Genomic DNA, 19,700 nt, shown 5'->3' with positions numbered 1-19,700 from the left:
TCATACTGCAGTACCAAACGCAATACTAAGTGTTAAGACAATGGTGAGCATAGCAAACTTCAAGAACTTAAGAATCTACTGGCATGAAAAAGTTGCATTTATGGACAAGAATTATTACTTGTAGCATACTTTAGGTCAGCCCAATACAAAGGAAATTACAAAATATTTAAACTGCCTAACATTTAAATATACAATGAGAAAGAATCTGGAGACTCAGACTGAAGAACTATAGAACCAAAGAAAGTATCCATCATTTTGAATGATTAAGCCAAAATCTCAAAAGACAGACATAAAGAGATAACTATTAAAACAGATCAATTATCCTATAACCCAGGATTCCTTCCTTAATTATGGTGCCAATGAACGTTTTCTATCAGAATATGATTTTAGTCTTCTAAAACTCCAAACGTCCTACCTTCCCAACGGTTGTTTACAGTTCTAATATTCTTTAATTAATCCAGCTTTTCTTAAATCTATTCAGATGTTAAATTATAAAAACTGAAGCCATAATGATACTGTCACATGACAAAAATTTTAAACACTGTGTCTATATTTGCTGATACACCACATTTAAATATTCTTGCATACAAAAAACTTAAGCAAAAAAAAGCTTTCATTTCACTTGAATTCTCTAAAGGTTAATAAAACTATAGTTTCAACATTAAATGCAATCATAAATTCTTCAGTTATACATTCTTAATCACTCATGATATTTATTTTTAAAATCACTGCTTCCTATGCTCTCCATAAATATTTTTCAATCAAGTAATTTTTCTTTGTAGTATTTTGAAATGAGTTTAAAAATGTATATTTAATTTTATTATGCCATGTTAAAGATTTGCTTCTCCCCAGATCTCAGATTTATCCAAACATTTACTAAGCACCTACTATGAGTTAGGTGCTGGAAAGGGAGAAACGACTAGAATAACAACCCTGCTATTGAGGAATTCACAGGCTAGCAAAAGAGACTAAATTTCTAAAATTTTGGAAATATTCTATTGGCATTCCGACAGAAGAGTACACAAGATGCAAAGGTGTAACCACCTAACTCTGCCTAGGGAGACTGAGAACTTCACATGAAAGTTCAGGCTAGAAAGCTGAAGAAATATTTACCAGGGAGATAAGAAAAGAGGGCAAACTGACATGCATGAGTAAGACAATTTTAGAAACCACATGTAAGGTTTGGTGTAGCTGGAGGGTGTGAGAAAAGAAAGGGAGAAACGGTCAGAAATGTTGGAAGGAGCCAGCCAGAGTTTTTAGGATGAAAAGTTCAGACTGGTCACAACAGAGATGAAATATGTACAACATGGATGACAAAATCAGAGCTGTATTTTAGAACCATTGCTCTACTATCCTATGAAATAACCATGGAACTGTCCAAACAATTTAGCTACAAAAATATTGCAAAATTGGTTATAATAGCAAAAAAGACAAATGGATGAAAAGGAAGGAGGACCTAAAGAACTAAATGTCCAGGACGAAGACAAATATCATAAAAAAATCCATTATATAGAGCAAAAAAAAAGAAAAAAAAGTAGACAGACATGGAAACATGTTCATAAAATATTAAGTTTTTTACAAAGGTTAAAGAATGCCCAGACTTATCCAATTTAAAATTTATACATATGCATACATACACAGAAAACAAACTGTAAGACTAGATACCATAATGATCAGAGTGGTTATTTCCATACAATAAAGTTCATTTCCTATGTATATGTACATTTTAAATTTTCTAAAATAAATTGCTGAAACCTGCCATAAAAAGAGAGAAGGAGATAAGAAGCCTCATAAGTGAGAAGAAAATACTACAGAAGGAAAGGAAAATAATATAGGCAGTCAGGCAACTTCTACAATACACTGAATAGAAATAAAAACCTGAAATAGGCAGTTACTTCAAGGTAGAAGAGGTGGTAAAAGCAAAAAACTATTTTGTAGGTAGAACTAAAATATCATCACTGACCAAATTTAGAGATAATAAAGTAGTCATGGAAAACTGACATGTGCTTGGGAATTGGAAAAAAGTTCCTTGAGAAGTATCATATGTTACAAAAATTACATAAAATGGAAAAATATTCCTGGATTTAATTCTTTCAGACAACGAATTACATTAAAATTACAACTGGGAACTCTATTCAAATCAAAATTAGTGATCTGCACAAATACTAGTCCATATCTAAAGCAATCCAAACTAGTTTAACAAGATCTAAGGCCCATATGGAGACTTGCAAACTTGCTCATAAATTTTGACTGTTCTACCCAGTGATTCTCAACTAGTGTGTCAAGTATCACCAGGAGTGCTCAGACATAATGTGCAATAAGTGTGAAGCATTTTTTTAAATAATTGTTCAGGCACTAACGTAATGTGTATAAAAATAAAAATGTCGTTATAGAAAGTGGGCTGTTTCTACCACAGTGGCACTTTGGTTCTTTAATGAATCAACCGTATTTAAGATGTAAAATACTGAAAACTACCAATATGGCTAAGAGAGTTAAACAAATCTATTTAGAAAGACGGACCAAAAGATCATATTGCTAGAAGGCAGGATTAAGGATTTTTTAATTAATGCTTTTCAGTATCTTCTAGTTTTTATAATAATCAGATATTACTTTTATGTTAAAATTACTATACGAATTGTAATAACACATGAGGAAACAAAGGTAAATTCTGATGTCAATATGACGTCAATATGTTTTTACAAATTCCTTCTGTATCTCACATCTACCTTACCTAGAGACAAAAAAAAAAAAAAGATCTATTTCTGCAACTTAGAACCTTGCAAACCAATGCATACTTCCTCTTTGAAAAATGTGAATGTTATCTAACAAACAATAAATATAATGATGAAATAATGATGCATTCTATAAATTATTTGCACTGGAGGAGCCACTAGTTCTAATACAAAAAAGAAGGGGAGAAACAGTTTCATATTTTCAATTACATCAGGGTAAAAGTGCATTCATTCAACCAGTAGAAGAGTACCTTATCTAGGTAAGACACTGTGTTAACAAGTACTCACTCTTCTACTAAACCACATGCTTTTCGGCAAACACATAATGTAGGAGGTTCACTATCTACCCTACAAATGTCAGAAATTCTAGTTAAATAAAAATAACTTATAAACTTAAGATTAAAGCAGATCCCTTCCTAAATACCAAATGGTTAATATTTAACTGAATACTGAGAAAAAGGTTTAGTTTTCCACTTCAACATCAACAGAACTACATAATTCCACATCCATGCAAGTAACTTCACTGCTATAGCCAGATTATCTTGGCTAATAACACACAGAGGCCAAAGGAAGTTCCTGCAAAACAGAGGAAGGGTAAATATTTGTGTCTAATCTTAAAAAAAAAAAAAAAAAAAAAAAAACGGTGGGGGGGAGGGGTGAATGACTAATAATTAGAGATGGATAAACTTAACTCTGCCAGCAAGTAAGGCCTTAAAACCAATCTCACAATCAGGTATCTCTCATCTCATGAAGTTCCAAAGAGACCAAGGTGACAAACAAGTAAGGAGGTAATATGAAGTGATTTCCTTCTATGATAGACTGACAGGCCTAAAGAATGAGCGTAAGCAGTAAGTTTAGTCTGTGCTTCATAAGAAGTTTCTGATTTTGACCCTAAATGATTCTCAGTAATAAACCAGAAACATTTTGGATGACCACTCATGGCTAGAGTCACACATAAAGTTTTAAAGCCAACCTTCAGGTATATTTTAAGATCTTACAAGGATAAATTTTGGATAAAAATTAATCTAATAATCTTTACTAATGAACCAGAAGATAAAAATCAAAGTAACTTCACTAAATTAGCAAACGACACTAAGGTAAGCAGAGTTGGAGTCATCTCAAAAAAATGTAATAGAAAAATGGTTGCTAAATTATAGAAAATGATCAAGTTAATGTATTTACAAATAATAATTACACGCTACTGGCATAATATGGAACAAGCGTGCCTAAGTCTATGAATGGCCTTTAAAACACCTAACAGCCCACATAATAAAGATAAGATATACAGCAATAAGTTTTAGAGATAATCTAGCTGAACTTTCACTCATTATTGATTCTCCTCACAGTAGGTACTCAATAAATATCAACTTAATTGATTTAGAATGCATGTTATACTGGAGTAGAAACAACTACAATAAGAATATAAACCTTTATATTTTAGAAAACATCCTCAGATCTATTACATTACTTGATCCTTACAGCCTCCTGGTGAAGGAGTAAGGACATACATATTAAGCAAAAGAAACTGAGGCTTAGAGAGGTTAACTGACTAGCCTGAGAAAACTATGTCAGCCTAGTAAGTGGTAGAGTCAGGGCTCAGGGCTCAAATCTTCTGAACCCCAATGCTGTGTTCTGAGCATCACACTATCCTCCCAAAGAACAGAGCAGAAGGGTACAGAATTTTAATTCAGAAGATAAGTCTATCTCCCTTGGGAGGAAAAAGAGAAAATATACAAGAATTACACAGTATTGAGAGGCCTTTGTAGATGGTGGATCCTTTCGGTGTCTGCGTTTTAAGAGTACAAAGAAATCCAGAAACAGAAAGGGTAACTGAAATCAGTATGACTAACCAAGATGTAACCAGAAAGGCTGGACAGTCAAGGTTCATGTTCGGAGGATAACCAGAACAAAGGATAGTGCCACAGTGGAAAACATACAAGCAGGAGATGGTCATTTTCGTACTTTTTAAAAATCTACATTTTTCCAAAAACAAAAGACATAAATTCACGAGATATGATTTAGAACTATTCAGGACCATAAAGATCTTTAAACCTAATCCCCTCTCACTTATACATGAAGAAATTAAAGCCTAAAGAGATTAGGTGGTTTATCCAAAGTTATACAATTTGTGGCAGTGCTAGGAATAGGACCTAGATATCCTGACTTTCTGATCAATGTTCTTAATATAAAACATTGAGATTAATCCAAAACTGTGATTAAAAACAAAAAATGGGCCAATGAACAAAAATGCCTTGCCCTAGCCTTGAAACTAGCTTTACATATTGTTGAGTAATGAAAAAATATGTAGTCCTTTGCATTTATTTTTTAAGAATCCCTTTATGTATCTATAACATAAAACATTCATTTATCTGAAAGCATATCAAAATATTCAGACATTCATTTTCCAAGCAAGTGAGCTAAAAGTAAATGATTGATCATTTTTTTAAAGCATAAATCAAATTATTTTAGTAACTAATGTTTTAGTAAATAATACTGAAAAAAAAGATTGTAGTGATTCATTTCAATTGAATGCAGCTATTCAACCCAAATTAAACAACTTTTAATAATAGTTCACAATGACTTTGTCTTGGGAGGAGAAGATGGGAAGGAAAAAACTGACTCTCACTCTTTCCATTTCCCTATTAAAACAGGAAGTCTTGACAAAGAAAGCTGGAAAGCTGCCATGTTACCACTGAACTTTCTCCCTTTCAAGTACACTTTAGGGATCTCATAATAATGACTAGTGTGACAGAGCTTCCTAAGCAGAATGGTTACCAAAGTACCAACTTTCAGTTTTATTTCTAGGAAAGGGGTGAATTTTAAACACATAATGCTATTTTGATATGCAGAAAGATGTTTACGATTTGAATTTTTAAGCATTGTTTTAATTGATAACAACTGAGCCTAAACATATTAACATTAAATATTTAACTTTTTGTTGTTTATTTTACATGCTATAAGAAGCTAATGAGAAATGTGGCCTTCACTACACCAAATGTTGGCTGGGAGGAAAGGACTAAAAAAATTCCTCTACAAGTTTAGAAATACCTAGGTACCGCTATGCTTTATGTGTCAAGGTAAAAAGAAGCAAAAAGGCCTGTTTGTTCTTGCATTCTCAAGCTACCCTACAGCTAGCTACCTATTAAGACAATGTAATGTATTAGATTTGGATTCTCAATTATCAGCAGGAGGCTGAAATTTATCTTCTTTTATCCTGTCATATCTCATGACTGTGGCTCTTTGCTCACCAGCAATGAGTTAAGAAGAAAAAAGAAAGATACATTATTTGACTAGCATTTCTTACCATAAAGGCAGGACAAGTGGCAGTACAACTTACCTACTGAAGGGGCTCATGCTGCTCTAGCTTTGTTCGCATCACAGAAGTTTAAAGCCAGAAGAGATGACTTTGTTTAACCTTCTCATTTACAGATAAGAAACTAGTGGTCCCTGGTTAACCTGCCAAAAGCCACATACCTAGGCAGCTGTTGAGGGTGGAATTAGATCCCAAGTTTCCTCCTTCCTTATGCTGCTCTTCTCAAACAATACCTGACAGCCGATGGAAAAGTGTCAAAGATGAGATGAAGGATAGTACATTAATCAGCAATGGTTCACCCTGGTTTGACGAGCTACAAACTCTGAGGACATTCTGTCTGACACCTACTCCTGGTCACTGTAGCCACGCCCAACACATCACAGCCTCCTTGTATCTACCTGTCAAGTGGAAATTAGAGCAGAATTCTGATTGGAGGATTTTCCTGCTGACTTTCCACAGTAAATCACTTCAAAAAATCAAACTGACAAAGGTTCTATATAACATCACTACTACTTAAACCAAATTGCAAAAGATCTGATGTTTCAAAACACCTTTTCAAATATCTGTTACTCTTAAAACAATTATATCCTGGACACACTTCAAAATAGCCAAGGGCTGTCCAATTTATCTCCTCTGGTAGTAGTCTGTGGGGAACAAAAACCTAGATAAAACTTCCTATGGGGCCTAATATGCCAACCAAAACAGACTTAAACTAGCTAGCAGGTAATGCAAGTATTGTAAGCGTACATTCAAATGCAAATAGGTTTTGTTTCTTTTAAGAAATTTGTTTGGAAAATAAGAAATATTTAGCTATGTGGCTTTAACTTTACACAAAGTTATCACACTACAGAATATAAAAACCTTGAAGTCTAGACGAAACATACTTATGGAAATAAAATTTTTAAAAGCATGCTATTTTCCATCACTTAGCTAGGTTTATTACCACTATTCCTATCCGTATTAACAATTTAACAATTATAATTACAAAGGATTTTCACAGTATACTTCCTGACTCTAGACATCAAATAATTTCCCCCCATCCTTCTCACTCTACAACTTTTTGTTTATTGTGGATTTCATTGTGAAATCCATATGCCTATATATGTATGAATGTATGCACAGCACAATCTATTTCAAATTATGTTAACACAACATTAAAACTATTTCCTGATATCATCCAAGCAAAAATTATGCTATTTTATTGACACGATATCTATCAATCACTTAAGACATTTGTTTCTCTTAGTTATAAATTTCATGAGGCATACACTTCCTCTAAGTCCTTTTTCACTTCTCTTTACAACCTGTACAGCACTCTGAAGTGTTCCTATAAATGCAGAAGACAATCTCAATATTTTCATTACACTAGGGTTTCTCTACAAACATTTTGGGCTGGATAATTGCTGTGTGGAGCTGTCCTGCGCACTGTAGGATGTAGCAATATTTCTGAGGTCTACCCACTAGATACCAGTAGCATACCTCAAGCCCCTCAGTGAGATAACCCAAAAACATCTCAGACGTTGTCAAGTATTCCCTTGGGGGCAAAATCATGGCAGAGAGGGAAGTTGAAAATCACTGTCTCAGCCTAGTCAAATACTCCAGTTAATACTTAGTTTAACACTTGTTTTAAAGAATAGTAGCCTAGTCAAATACTCCGGTCAAATACTTAGTTTAACACTTGTTTTAAAGAATAGTAAAATAGGCTGTGTGAAATTGTTACAAGTTAATTCTTCCCTTTGTCAAGATATGAAAATTTAACAAGAAAAAAAATTGAAAAAGTCAAATCTATGACATAAATCTTATATGCTAAAAGTGTTCAAATAGGAGTATATAAAAATTTCAATATTTTATAAAACCTGTCAACATCATGGATATATTAGCTATTTTATTAAATTGTCTTAATATTTCCACTTGTTTACCATAAAAAGTTTAAGACAAATTTCTTCAAGAATATTTTCAAAGAATAGAAAGTCAACTCACATATTTTGCCTTTCTATTTTAATGGGGGAATTAGTGTTATAAATAAAATATTCTGAGCAGTAACTGTAAAATCTCATGACTTCTAGCGTCCTTTAGAACCACAAAAATAAAAGGCAGCAAAACATTACAGAAGTGGGCTGTTACAGCTGAGAGAATCCCTGACTGGATCTCCACTGGATATAATTCCTGGAAAAATAAAATGAGTTTATTTGCTCAGGCCTATTATAAATTGATGTTGGCCACTGGCAGAATACCTTATTCTAGAAAGAAGAAAATGAGATGAAAGAATAGAAAGTCTCTTTTCCCACATTTTGCCCCAAAGAGGAGTAAATGAAATAAAATTATGGCATTTTAATTCAGTTGTGAAAAAGTTCAAAATTCTCAGGAATTATACTTTAAATTTTAACAGTAAAAACATTTACATTAGTATCAAAGAGTGTTGGCACTGGAAAGACCCTTAGATGTAACCCAGTCAAATCAATTAAAAAAAAAAAAAAGAAAAATAAGATTCAGTAGAAAAGGTATCTTCCAAGGTACCCATAAACGTTACTTCTTTATTTAAAAAAAAAAAAAAAAAGTCTGCAGTAACTAGGGAACAATGTTATGAGTGATTCTGAGTAGTGATCATATGGGAATATTATCTGGCATCATTTTTTTCTATTAAAGTGTAAAATAAGACGAAGAGACTAAGGCCCAGTAAGGTAAATGTCTTGTCCAACACAGCATCCTAGAACCCAGGTTTCCTGTTAGTCCGGTGCCTTTTCAGATTTCAAATATTTACAAACTAGGAAGAATAATTAGTACTCTGAAGACGCACTTAATCCCTTCAGAAGGCACTGGACATTTAACTCCTTAAAAGTCTCCTTCTTTACTTTGCTCTCCTGCATTATACTTAGTGTGGGGGGAGGGCATGAAATCAAAGTATGTATTGTTGGGCAAACCATACTGAACCAATCAAATGATCAGTAACTCATTAAAAGCAGCCTCCTTCATAATTAAGGGCAGCACTCCTGGTTTGATTAACATTGCCCGGTATAAATATACGGTTCACATATGTAATTAAAGTTGACCCTTGAACAAGGCAGATTTTTAAAATCCACGTATAAGAGGACCAGAGTGGTTCAAATCTGTTCAACGGTCAACTGTATAAATTTTAGGAGCCAGGTGTCTTTTAAAAAAGTAAACCGGAAATAATTTCGACACTATATTGCATTTAACCCAATATAATCAAATATTATCACTTCAAGAAGTAATCAACATTAAAAATTTTGAGATATTACACTCATTCTCCTGAATATTTTCAAAACTCAATGTATATTTTATACTTACAGCACGTCTCGATTCACATTAAATCACATTTCAAGAGCTCAATAACCACAGTGGCTAGTGGCTACCCTATTGGGCAGCGCTGGTCCGTAACTATTTGTTTTGACGGAATTAAAAGCAGTTCCATTCCATTTGAGTAATTCTTTGGATTTCCATCCAAATCTGACAAAATTCCCGTCTATTGTAGAGTCAGAAAGTATCCCCAATGTCCCCCAAACTTAACGTGTAGTGAAAATAGAGCTTTTTGAGGAATATGCAAGCATATGACTGTCTACTATATACATTTAACCTCTAGGATAGAAATGGTGGTGCAAACTCTTGGGCATGCACCTAATTAATGATGCTTTGAATTTCTTTCTACCACTCCAAAACAAAACTAAAATTCCCCTTCTTGAGAAAAGTAAATGAAAGGAAGGAATCACTTTTCTCCGAAGCTGGAAGTATTAAAAGTAGCCCTACCGACATGCCTTTGGTAATGATCTTGCCCTGCCTATCCCTTCCTATAGTAGAGAAGGAAGCCAGCTCCGGGTCCTTACAAAATGCCAGAGAAGATAACTGCATAAAGCAATTTCCTTTTTCTTTTTCCTTGGTGCCACTTTGAGCCCACTTAATTTGAGCATGTGTGACCACGCAGCCATCCTCATTCCACGCGGTGCGGGAGCAGAAAGGTTTTTTAATGCTGTCAAGCCAAAGGGGCCACGCTGAAGACTGCAAGAGGAGCCCCTCTTCCCAAAGTAGACAGGGCGGGACAAGACAGGGGGTTGGGCCTCAGGGACGCGAAAGGTGGGTATATTCAGGCAGCGCGAGCGCGACCCTGCCGCACCTCCCCACTCCCGGCAGGTCCCCGGGACCTAGGGGCGGCGGATGCCGGAACAGGCCTCCCGGCGCCCCGCACCTGCCGCCGGGAGAGGGGGTGCCGCCGGGAGAGGGGGTACCGCCGAGCGCCCTACCGGGAGGCGGAGTCTCAGGCTGCGAAGGAAGCAGGGCCCGCGCTAGAGCCAGGGCGAGGAGCCCTAGGTATGGGCCCCTGAGCTAGCACCGGCAGCCCGCCGGCCGCGCCCTCTCGCTTACCGCCCCAGATCCCCAGCTTCAGCTGGGACTTGTTCAGGTTTTCCACGTAGTCCCCCAGGAAGCGGTTCAGGAGGTCCGCGACCACCGACTCCAGCACCATGGTGGGGCTGAGACCGCAGGAGAGGGAGGAGCCGGAACCGCCCGGCGCAGCTGCGAATGACAGACCCCCAGGCGCCGGCACGCCCCCAAGCCGCGCGCGTGACTCGGCCAGTGCGCAGGCGCCGCGCCGCCGCCGGGGACAGGGAGCTTGGTGGACACACTCTCAGTTTTGCTGTCTTATGGATGCTGCAGCCCCGGCCTGCCGAGGACGGGCGGTGGAGCGGTGAGGAAGCCGGCTTTGGGCCGGCCTTGGCAGCCGTGCCCGAGTGTCCTGCACCAAAGGAAAGAGATATAAAGGAAAGGGAGGGCAGGAGTTACTGATCACAGGGACATCTTTGTGGCTGCGCTGCTTGCCCGCAGTCGCCTTCTGTTGACCTCGGGTCAGCGGAGCGCAACTATCACGAGCTACAGCAGCTCCTCGCCGCGAGCCGACCCGACGAGCGGGGCTCTTCCCACGCGGAGTCCACCCTGAGCATCTCCTAAGCAACCACCCGCATCGGGTGGGGAATACCCCTCTTGGGCTACATATCAACTCCTCCTGGGGCTAGGTGTCTGTTTCTTTTTGCTTCCTGAAAACACTCTAATAATTTAAAAGTGGGAGGCGGGGGAACAGAACCAGATGGCAGATAAAATAAGAACCGAATATGTATTTTGTTAAGTCATTCTTTTACTCCCTTCTTTTTGATTCGCTCTTAACTCAGCCACTTAATCTACCTCATTACGAAAGTAAAGAACGAAACATAGTACTTCCTTTTTTTTTTTTTTAGTTTATATGTGCGTTACCTGTTATTTATACATCACTTTCATGCTATCATTGGACTGTCTTTGATGTAGCAAGACATTGACAGCAGGACTTTTATAATTAAAAGACTCTATGTTAGTGAAATTTAATTACCCTTTGATAAACCAGTTGTCTTACAGAACTGGACTTTTTTTTTCCTATAATAAATTTCAAAAAGCTGTTGAGATACAGTTAACAAATAAACCTAAGAAATAACGGATTATTTGTAGTCCCACGCATTTATTAAATGCTTTGCTACACGTCACATCTGAAAAACTGAATTGATCCTAAACAACTGCTATAGACTGAATGTTTACTAAAATTCATAATTGAATCCTAACCTCCAAGGTGAAGGTAATAAGAGGTAGAATCTGTGGGAGGTAAATAGGTAAGTAGGCAGAGCCCTCATAAAAGGGAAGTACCCTTATAAAAGTAACAAAAGGGACCTCAGCTCCCTACTCCTGCCATGCGAAGATACCACAAGAAGACTGCCTTTTCTGAACCAGGAAGTGGGCCCTCACGGGACACTGAATTGGCTAGCTTCTTGATCTTGGCCCTCCCAGCCTCCAGAACTGAGAGAAACCTGCACTGTTTGTAAACCACCCAGTCTATGGTATTTTGTTATAGCAAGCTGAAAGGACTAAGATAGGATCAAAAATAAAAATCATTTCTTCAACGTGCACTAGAGAAGAAAAAGTCAAAATGTCTATAACTGGTATTATGTAAAATGGATGTAGAAGAACCAATACTAACTAGTACTATCAATATCCACTTTCATCCTCCACTCCTGCACATAGAAAATAAATTCTTAAATTCTTATTTGTCCTATCTCAGTCACCCTGACAAAATACCTAAGAGGCACTTTGCGTTTGTTTCCCCACCACCCACCAATAGCCAAACCTGTCCTGCTTTTGTCATATTTCCTAAATTCTCTGTCTCATCTGGACCATGTAATCACCTTCTAACTGGCCTCCTGGCCTTCAGTTTTTCCCTTCTCCATCCATCTGCACTGCCACCAAAACTATTTTCCCAAAGCACAGGTGAGCTCTGGTTAGTCAACTGCTCAAAAACACCCAGTAACTCTCCAGTGTTCAGAAAGCCTAGTAGTACTTCTCAGAGATCTTACTGTGAAAGGTTAATGACAAAACAGAAAATCTCAGGGTGGAAAATTCAGCTCAGAATTGTCAGTACAAATAATGCTATTAACCATATAGTATTAAAATTTTATAAATTTTATTATTTTCCTTTTTAAGTATGTTTTGAGGGATTGGTTATGTGCACACAGTCATGTCCCTAAATCTTCCATACTTCTTAAAAATGTAAGAAATTTACAGTCCTAATCAAAAATAAACTATAATGTCAAGAAACACCACTGCACTCAAATGTATAGCACAATGCCAAAAGGAATTTGGATACAGAGGTTGTCTAAAGAAAATGAACATTCTAGTAATTACAGTTCTTAGATTAATTCTGGCTTAGAACAATGAGAAGAACAATGAAAGCAACTGCAAAACTAAACTGCAGTGAGGGATCGAGCAATAAACAGATGAGCAAAATATTTTTATCTGTTAAAAGTTAAAATTAGTGACACTTTAAAAAATAACTCTTGATTAAAAATTGAAAAATAAGAAATTAAACTTCACACTACTACCCACTCCCAATTCCTCAACCGTGGTTTGTCGAGAAAAGCAAAAAAGATTGCGGGGAAAAAAAGGAAATACAGAAAACTGAAGAATAAGCATAATACCATGGACTGTCAGAAAAGTTAGGAAGGTTAACTGGGAAAAAGCACAGGAGTGGATTGCAGAATATTAGAGCCAGAAGAAAACAAATATCTGGTAAATCCAACCTTCTTATTCGACAAATGGAGACACAGAATGCGAGAGAATTAAGGGACTTAGGAAAGCCCCATAACAAGTTAGTGATTGTCTGAGCTAAAACTTAAGTGTTGTGACTCCCTGGTCCCTGTTCTTTATATTAGTCCATATTCTAGTTTTGTTGAATGAGATGCATAAATCAGAACACCTGTATTTTATTTGGTTGTAAACTCTCTTCATGCTTTCCTTGATACCCAACCTCCTATATATTATCGTTGAACTCTGCTTTAAACTCTTCTGTTTCCTTCTATTCCAAGAGCACCTCTGGCCTCGATGGTGTATGATCTATTTATTTTACTTCATAGAATTGTTTACCAGCTCCATTACCGGCCATTGTCATGGCTATAGGCATGACCTCGGAACAGCCACAGACTTCCTCTGGGTAGATTTATGTGTTCCAGGCACAGGGCCTCACCTTGTTACACCATCCTCCCAAGTACCACATAGCTCGTGCTTCCAAAGTAGGTTATACACATAAGGCTTAATGTGGTCACAGGGGTCTAGCCATGCAAGGGCACATCTCTGCTGTTTTGAAGAAATCTTATACAGGAAATGCTTCTAAAGTGTAATTGATGAAAGTGAATTATTAACAAAAACAAAGCAAATCTATTTTGTTTGGCCAAGAAGAGAATTGTTTTTAAAGGAAATCATGAGTGAATCAGCTAATCCCTGGCCAAGTAAACCTGTATAATAATCACAGATGTTAGCCAGCATTTACTGCGTGAGAGACATTTCATGCAATTTTAACCCTAACAACAATCTTGTGTGGTAGATAGGTATTATTACTCTGTTATACAACATAGCCTCAAAGAGGTTAATTAACTTGCCTTTACTCCCATAGCTAAAATGTTGCATTAAAGATTTGAACCTAGGACATATTAACTCCAAAGTATATATTTCTTCACCCCTATATCGTTTCTCATGCCCTGGTGCTTTTTTCTTTTTTCCCACCACAATATAGCTTTGCTTAACAACTTCTCAGTCAGCTTCTCTGATTGTGAGCCTCATCATTTTAACCAAGGGCTCTCTGGGCTCTCACTTGCAGAGCTAACAGCATCTTGCCTCCTGAAGAAAGTTGAGTCAAAACACATGCACATGATCCTCAGATACATAACTTGGTAATCATTCTCCCATAGATTTAACACTGGCCCAAGAATTTTGACCAGTAGTGGACATGGTATAAAGACAAAGAAGTAGCTAGTCAAGGTCATGGTCAACCCAGGCCAACCCAGGAACCCACCAACCCAACCCTCCAGATAAAATATATGAATAGTGTTCGACCGTCTCTTCTCACTCCTGCCTTAGCCATGTGGAATTCAAATATTTTACCCTCATCATTTCATTCTTCTTCTGATATATGTACACAGCTGATATGATCTTGTACAGCCTGGATCCACTTGCCTAGCATGGTGGCTGGAACCCAGGAAGCATTTAGTAAATACTGCTTTGAATAAATAAATGAATTAGTGAACATTTGCTCTCATCTGTAATAACAATAAATATAATATCTGACATTGCATATGTCAAGCTCTATGCTAAACCCTTTATATGCATTATCTTATTATATACTCAAACAACTCTATAGGTAGATACTATTATGATGATGATGATGGGTCTCTCTTATAAGGTCACTAAATCCCATTACCTCCCAAAGGCCCCACCTCCTAATTTTACATTTGATACTGAGGCTTAGAAAGGTTAAGTAACTTGCTCAGGGTCACATAGAGAGCCATCATTCTAGAATCAAAACTAGATCTGATTTCAGACCCAATTTTCTTAGTCACTACATTCTACAACCTCTCTTCTATTTTTATTAATAATAATGATCACTGCTTTTATGTATTTAGCACTTACCATGTTCTAAGCATAAAGCTAAGTATTTTACATTATTAGATTCATTTAATCCCCCAAACAATTCATCCTCCATTTGCATCACTATATGAACTTGGGTAAGTTACTAAAAGTAATCATAATTTGCAGGATCTATGTGACAATTCTAGAGACTATATCAAGCACAGTGCCTGTGTGTGAATATCCTGGGGGAAAAAATGCACATACTCCATCCTGAAATCACCTGTGCATGAATTCAATTTATAAAATATTGCTTGGAGAAGCAATTAATTTGCAAGGCCATATCTTATGCAAAAATCACACACACACAAATGCTGAACAAAATGCCTCAGATATCTTTCAGCCTGAGATAGTTGGAAGTAGCTTTCTCACAGAATGAACACAAGTCAGTTTCAAAAGGAAGGAAGAGTCTCTCAGGTAGGCACAGCCTAGAAAGGCCAGATGTGGTCAAGGTGCTTTCCCAAGGATGATTTCACAGCCAATCTGTATTCAGGAGCATATTTTTCCAATCCAAAATCAGCACACATGGCTTAAAAAAATGGGTTGTGATTTTTTAAAACGGAGGTATCAAATACATACAATCTTACATATAATCTTAAGTGTATGCTAGATGATTTTTTTACATATGGATACACCCCTCTAACCTCACCCAGATCAAGATATGGAATATTTCCAGCCCCCCGACCCCCACCAAAAAAAATTTAAAATCAGAACAGAAAACCAGAAAGCAAATCAAGAAACTTTGAAAGCTGGGAAATAGAAAGGCTTGTTTTGGGAGAGGGTATTAGCGAAGAAGACAAACCCGACTTTTACCTTCTTTTAGGGGTGGCTGTACAGTATTGAGCATTCACATTCGTTATGTCCATTCATCCTCACAATGACTTTGTGACGTAGTAAAGGCGTAAGCCCTTTTTGCACATGTGGAAATAGAAACTTGTTCAGGGTTTCCGAGGATAACATGCCCACCCCAAGCAGGAGAGAAAAATAACTCGGTCTCTTGGGTTTTTGCAGCGGATCCAGCCACGTGGCAGAAGGAAGGCGGGGAAAGGCCTGAGTCAGGTTACCAAGGAGCGTCGCTCCCGTCTGCTTATTGGCGGGCGTTCTAGGTATAAAGGCTCAGGCCAGCTGTCCTTGAACAGTGAGACTAAACCCCACCGCGTGCATTTTGAACTTCCCAAAGGCCCCGCTCCCTTCCCGGTGGGTGCTCCAGGAAGAACGGTGCGAAGACCCATCTAACGTTGGACCTCAGGTACAGTAGATGAGCCACATAACCCTGCTTAAATTCCCTCGGGGGACTTATCTTAGGTAAAAAGGAAAACCAAGACAAAAGTCCTGGAGGGGATAATAATTATTACTTTAATTCTCTCTGAGGACTAGAGTGCAATAACTCAAATATTCAAGAAACGATTGCACAAGCAAAGCGCCTGCTGGCATCGAGGACAGTGCGAGGCCAACATTTTGATATTTTCCCTTTGAGAATCTCTGCCTTAGGCCAACGAGGGCGGATCCAGATTAAAGCAATAGCCCCGAAGTATACAGGACTACGTAATGGAGACGGTACAAAAGAAGAACGATAGTTTTTCATTCACTGAAACATAGTTTGCAACAGCAGCGTGAGGGGCAGTTTGCCTTGTCCTGGGGGGAGGAGAAAGCACTACAAAAGTGGAAGAGACAGAAATTGCTGCACCCTGCAGGGTTCACTCTGACAATTGTTGTACGCTTGTCCATTGCAGGCTGACCAGCTCCAGCAGAGGTCGTATAAATTCGCCACCTGCCGCCTGATGTGGTGCCTGGAGACGCTCTACTTGGGTCCTAAGCGCCTCCTGCGGGGCGTGAAAAGGCGTCTCCAGCGTCGCACTCGCGGAATCACTGCCACCACACCCGTCGCGTGCGCAAACGTGCTCACCCCAGACCGCATCCCTGAGTTCTGTATCCCCCCGCGGCTCGCTCCCTACCCGGCCCTGGCTACACTCAGGGACTTCTGGGGCAACGAAGCAGGGACAGACGACGGCGCCCGGCGTACGGACTCCGACCCACGCTCGCAGGCAGCGCTCTCGCTGCCGCACCTGCCCCGAGCGCTCACCGCCTACGGCTTCTGCGCGCTGCTGGAGAGCCCGCACACCCGCCGCAAGGAGTCGCTCTTCCTCGGGAGCCCCGGCGCCGCCGCGCTCCTGCAGCCGCCCGCTGCCCAACCCGCGCCCCGCCCCCGGGCCCACACCTACGGCGGCGGCGGAGGAGACGCCCCTCCCGAGCCCCCGCGCGGAGCCCCCGCCGCCGCCTCCACGGTCCCCGGTGGCCTCCGCCCGCCGCGGAACACTCTTGCCCCGCGTGCCCCTGGATCCCGCTTCCTGCGCGTCCCCGAAGGGCTGCTGAGCCGCGCGCTGCGGGCTCGGAGGAATCGCGGCCTGGCCCGCGCCCGCTCCTTGTCCAGCGGGGACGAGGACGAGGAGCGCGGCGCCGGCTTGGGATCCCCAGCCGGAGCCCCATCCGCGTCCCCCCAGGCGTCCACCGGCCCGCGGCCCGACCCCCTGGAAGCGGAGGGCACCGTGACTCTGGGCCGCGCCGGCGGCGCCCTGCGCCTGGCCGTCGAGTACAGTCGGGCCAGCGGGCGCCTCCGCATCCGGCTGCTGCGCCCCGAGGACCAGGCCGGAGGAGACGCCGAGCCCCGCGCCGTCGGCTGCCGAGTCAGCTTCGTCCTGCAGCCGCCGGGCAAGACGCGCCAGCAGCGCAGCGCTGTGGTTCGGCGGAGCCGCAAGGCCGTGTTCGACCAGGACTTCTGGTTCGACGGGCTCTCGGAAGACGAGGTGCGCCGCCTGGCCGTGCGCGTCAAGGCGGAGAACAAGGGCCGCGGCCTGGAGCGGGGCCGCCTGCTGGGCCAGGGCGAGCTGCTGCTGGGCTCCCTCCTGCTGCTCTGAGGGCGCACAGCCCTGCCCCCGGGGCGCTTTCTGCCCGCGGTAGATTCTCAGACATTGACAGGCGCTTTGTACAAAGTAAACGTGGATTTATTCTTCTAATGAGGCGTTTGTTTCAGTCCAATATTGGTAGAAATGATATAGGATTAATTATCACACGGAAAGATGAGATATTTTGTGTAGATAGTTTCACAATTCTTTTCAGCAAATGGTATGGTGTTCTGCAGTAGGGTTTCCCATTGTGAGTAGTCAGTTGCATTTCATCTGTTCCCCAGAGTCAGGTTGGGGGTAATGAATTACATGAAGTGGTAAAACTAGAGAATGTCTTGGCCATTTGCTTGCGCCAATCTCATTTTGAAGTTTGTTCATTCCACAACATCCATTGAGACCATCTTAGAGTATTTATTACCTTTGAAGCATTGTCTAAAATCCTGAATAAGAAAATGAGGCCAAGACAGGTAAAGTGACTTTTCCATGGTCAATAGTGAATTATTAGTAAGAATTCCAAGGTGATACTCTTGGCTACATCTTGTAGGAAAACATTGGAGGAATTTAAACCATTTTAGTATTCTAAGCTTAAATAATTATAATAGTTTTACAAGTATTGTAATGCTTAACGCCACCCTTAAGAAGCTAGCATCACGATCTCATTTTACAGATGAGGATACTGAAGCACAGAATAAAGAGCAGAGTCAAGATTTGCACCTAGGCAATCAGTGCTGTACTCATTGCTCTCTAAGTAATACCACAGTGTCTTAAGGGCTCATCTCACTAGTGTGAGAATGTAGTTTATATCTGAAATTGTGGACTCTAAGGTTAGGGTCACCTCACATTCCTCACCATCTAGTGGAAAAGCAAATTGGTTGAAACGAGTAATTTATTATTTCATGCAAAAGACTTCAGGCATTGAGATGACCTGGGTCTAAGGCTCCGATGATGAGGAAGCTAACTGGCTTCCACAGGAAAAGGAATGCCAGCTTTATTGGCACCAGGTGAGCTAATGTGCAAGGAATCAAAGATGTACCTGTAACATTGCTATAGCTCTGGGTTCTGATAATAATAATTTGTTAATTATGTTTTAAGGATGATTTTCCTTCAAACATCACATTCACTGCCAGCCAGGTATATTTCTTCCTTTCTTACACACATAGGAGGAAAATGTGTCCTAAATGAGGAATGAAAATATTTAAATATGTGGTGTGGTGTTAAATATGAGTACATTGTCAGTCTCAAATCAGAAATGGTTTCTGCTTTCACTAAACTGTTCACAGTTTTATCTGTTGGTGCTCATAAAAAATGCTATTTAGAAAAGAGCTTCAGTTTTACAACTCAGGCATACACTGAAAATGGGTTATTGTGGTGGGTATTTACAATGACAATCATTGAACAAATATGAAGAATAACTGAATTCATTGACTCAAAATCAACCACATGCATAAGCTAGAAGTGGTTGACCAAATGACAACAGTAGCTCAGACCTATCATGTGCTCTTCTATCTGTCACATTCTTTTTGGCTTTCAAGCCAACAATTAGTTTTTAAAATGATTAACCTTCATGATTTTATAATTTTGGTAGAGTAATACTTAGTTCACATATGTCATACTTTAAAAGGAAAATAAATGGAGAGTGAAAACAACTTGGCTATCTACAAGATTATTGTAGGGTTTCAGTTATCTTTTTTTTTTCCAAATAAAAACAGACCATTCTGATGGCTTGTAAAATCTTATTTCAGAAAACATTACAATTTCTATTGTCAT

At 39.7% G+C, this 19,700-nt stretch overlaps 2 protein-coding genes across 2 annotated transcripts in view; one reads left to right on the top strand and one right to left on the bottom strand.

Annotated features, from left to right (window-relative positions):
* The window catches only part of VPS13C (vacuolar protein sorting 13 homolog C), a 160,590-nt gene extending 150,006 nt beyond the window's left edge, over positions 1 to 10,584 (bottom strand). The window contains 1 exon segment of the mRNA XM_011363471.2: positions 10,423 to 10,584. Within this exon segment, the coding sequence (XP_011361773.1) occupies positions 10,423 to 10,522 (100 nt within the window). The 5' untranslated portion in view covers positions 10,523 to 10,584.
* LOC105294315 (C2 calcium-dependent domain-containing protein 4A) lies at positions 8,609 to 18,024 on the top strand. Its single transcript, XM_023532538.1, has 3 exons — positions 8,609 to 10,085; positions 16,042 to 16,279; positions 16,764 to 18,024. Exon 3 carries the CDS (start codon positions 16,812 to 16,814, stop codon positions 17,943 to 17,945), a length of 1,134 nt encoding a protein of 377 aa, XP_023388306.1. The 5' UTR covers positions 8,609 to 10,085; positions 16,042 to 16,279; positions 16,764 to 16,811; the 3' UTR covers positions 17,946 to 18,024.
* The last annotated feature ends 1,676 nt before the right edge of the window (positions 18,025 to 19,700 follow it).

The sequence above is a fragment of the Pteropus vampyrus genome, unplaced genomic scaffold (genome assembly GCF_000151845.1).
Source record: "Pteropus vampyrus isolate Shadow unplaced genomic scaffold, Pvam_2.0 Scaffold85, whole genome shotgun sequence".
Taxonomy (NCBI): Eukaryota; Metazoa; Chordata; class Mammalia; order Chiroptera; family Pteropodidae; genus Pteropus; species Pteropus vampyrus.
The sequence above is the reverse complement of the archived record's forward strand: the minus strand, read 5'-3'. Positions and strand labels throughout refer to the sequence as shown.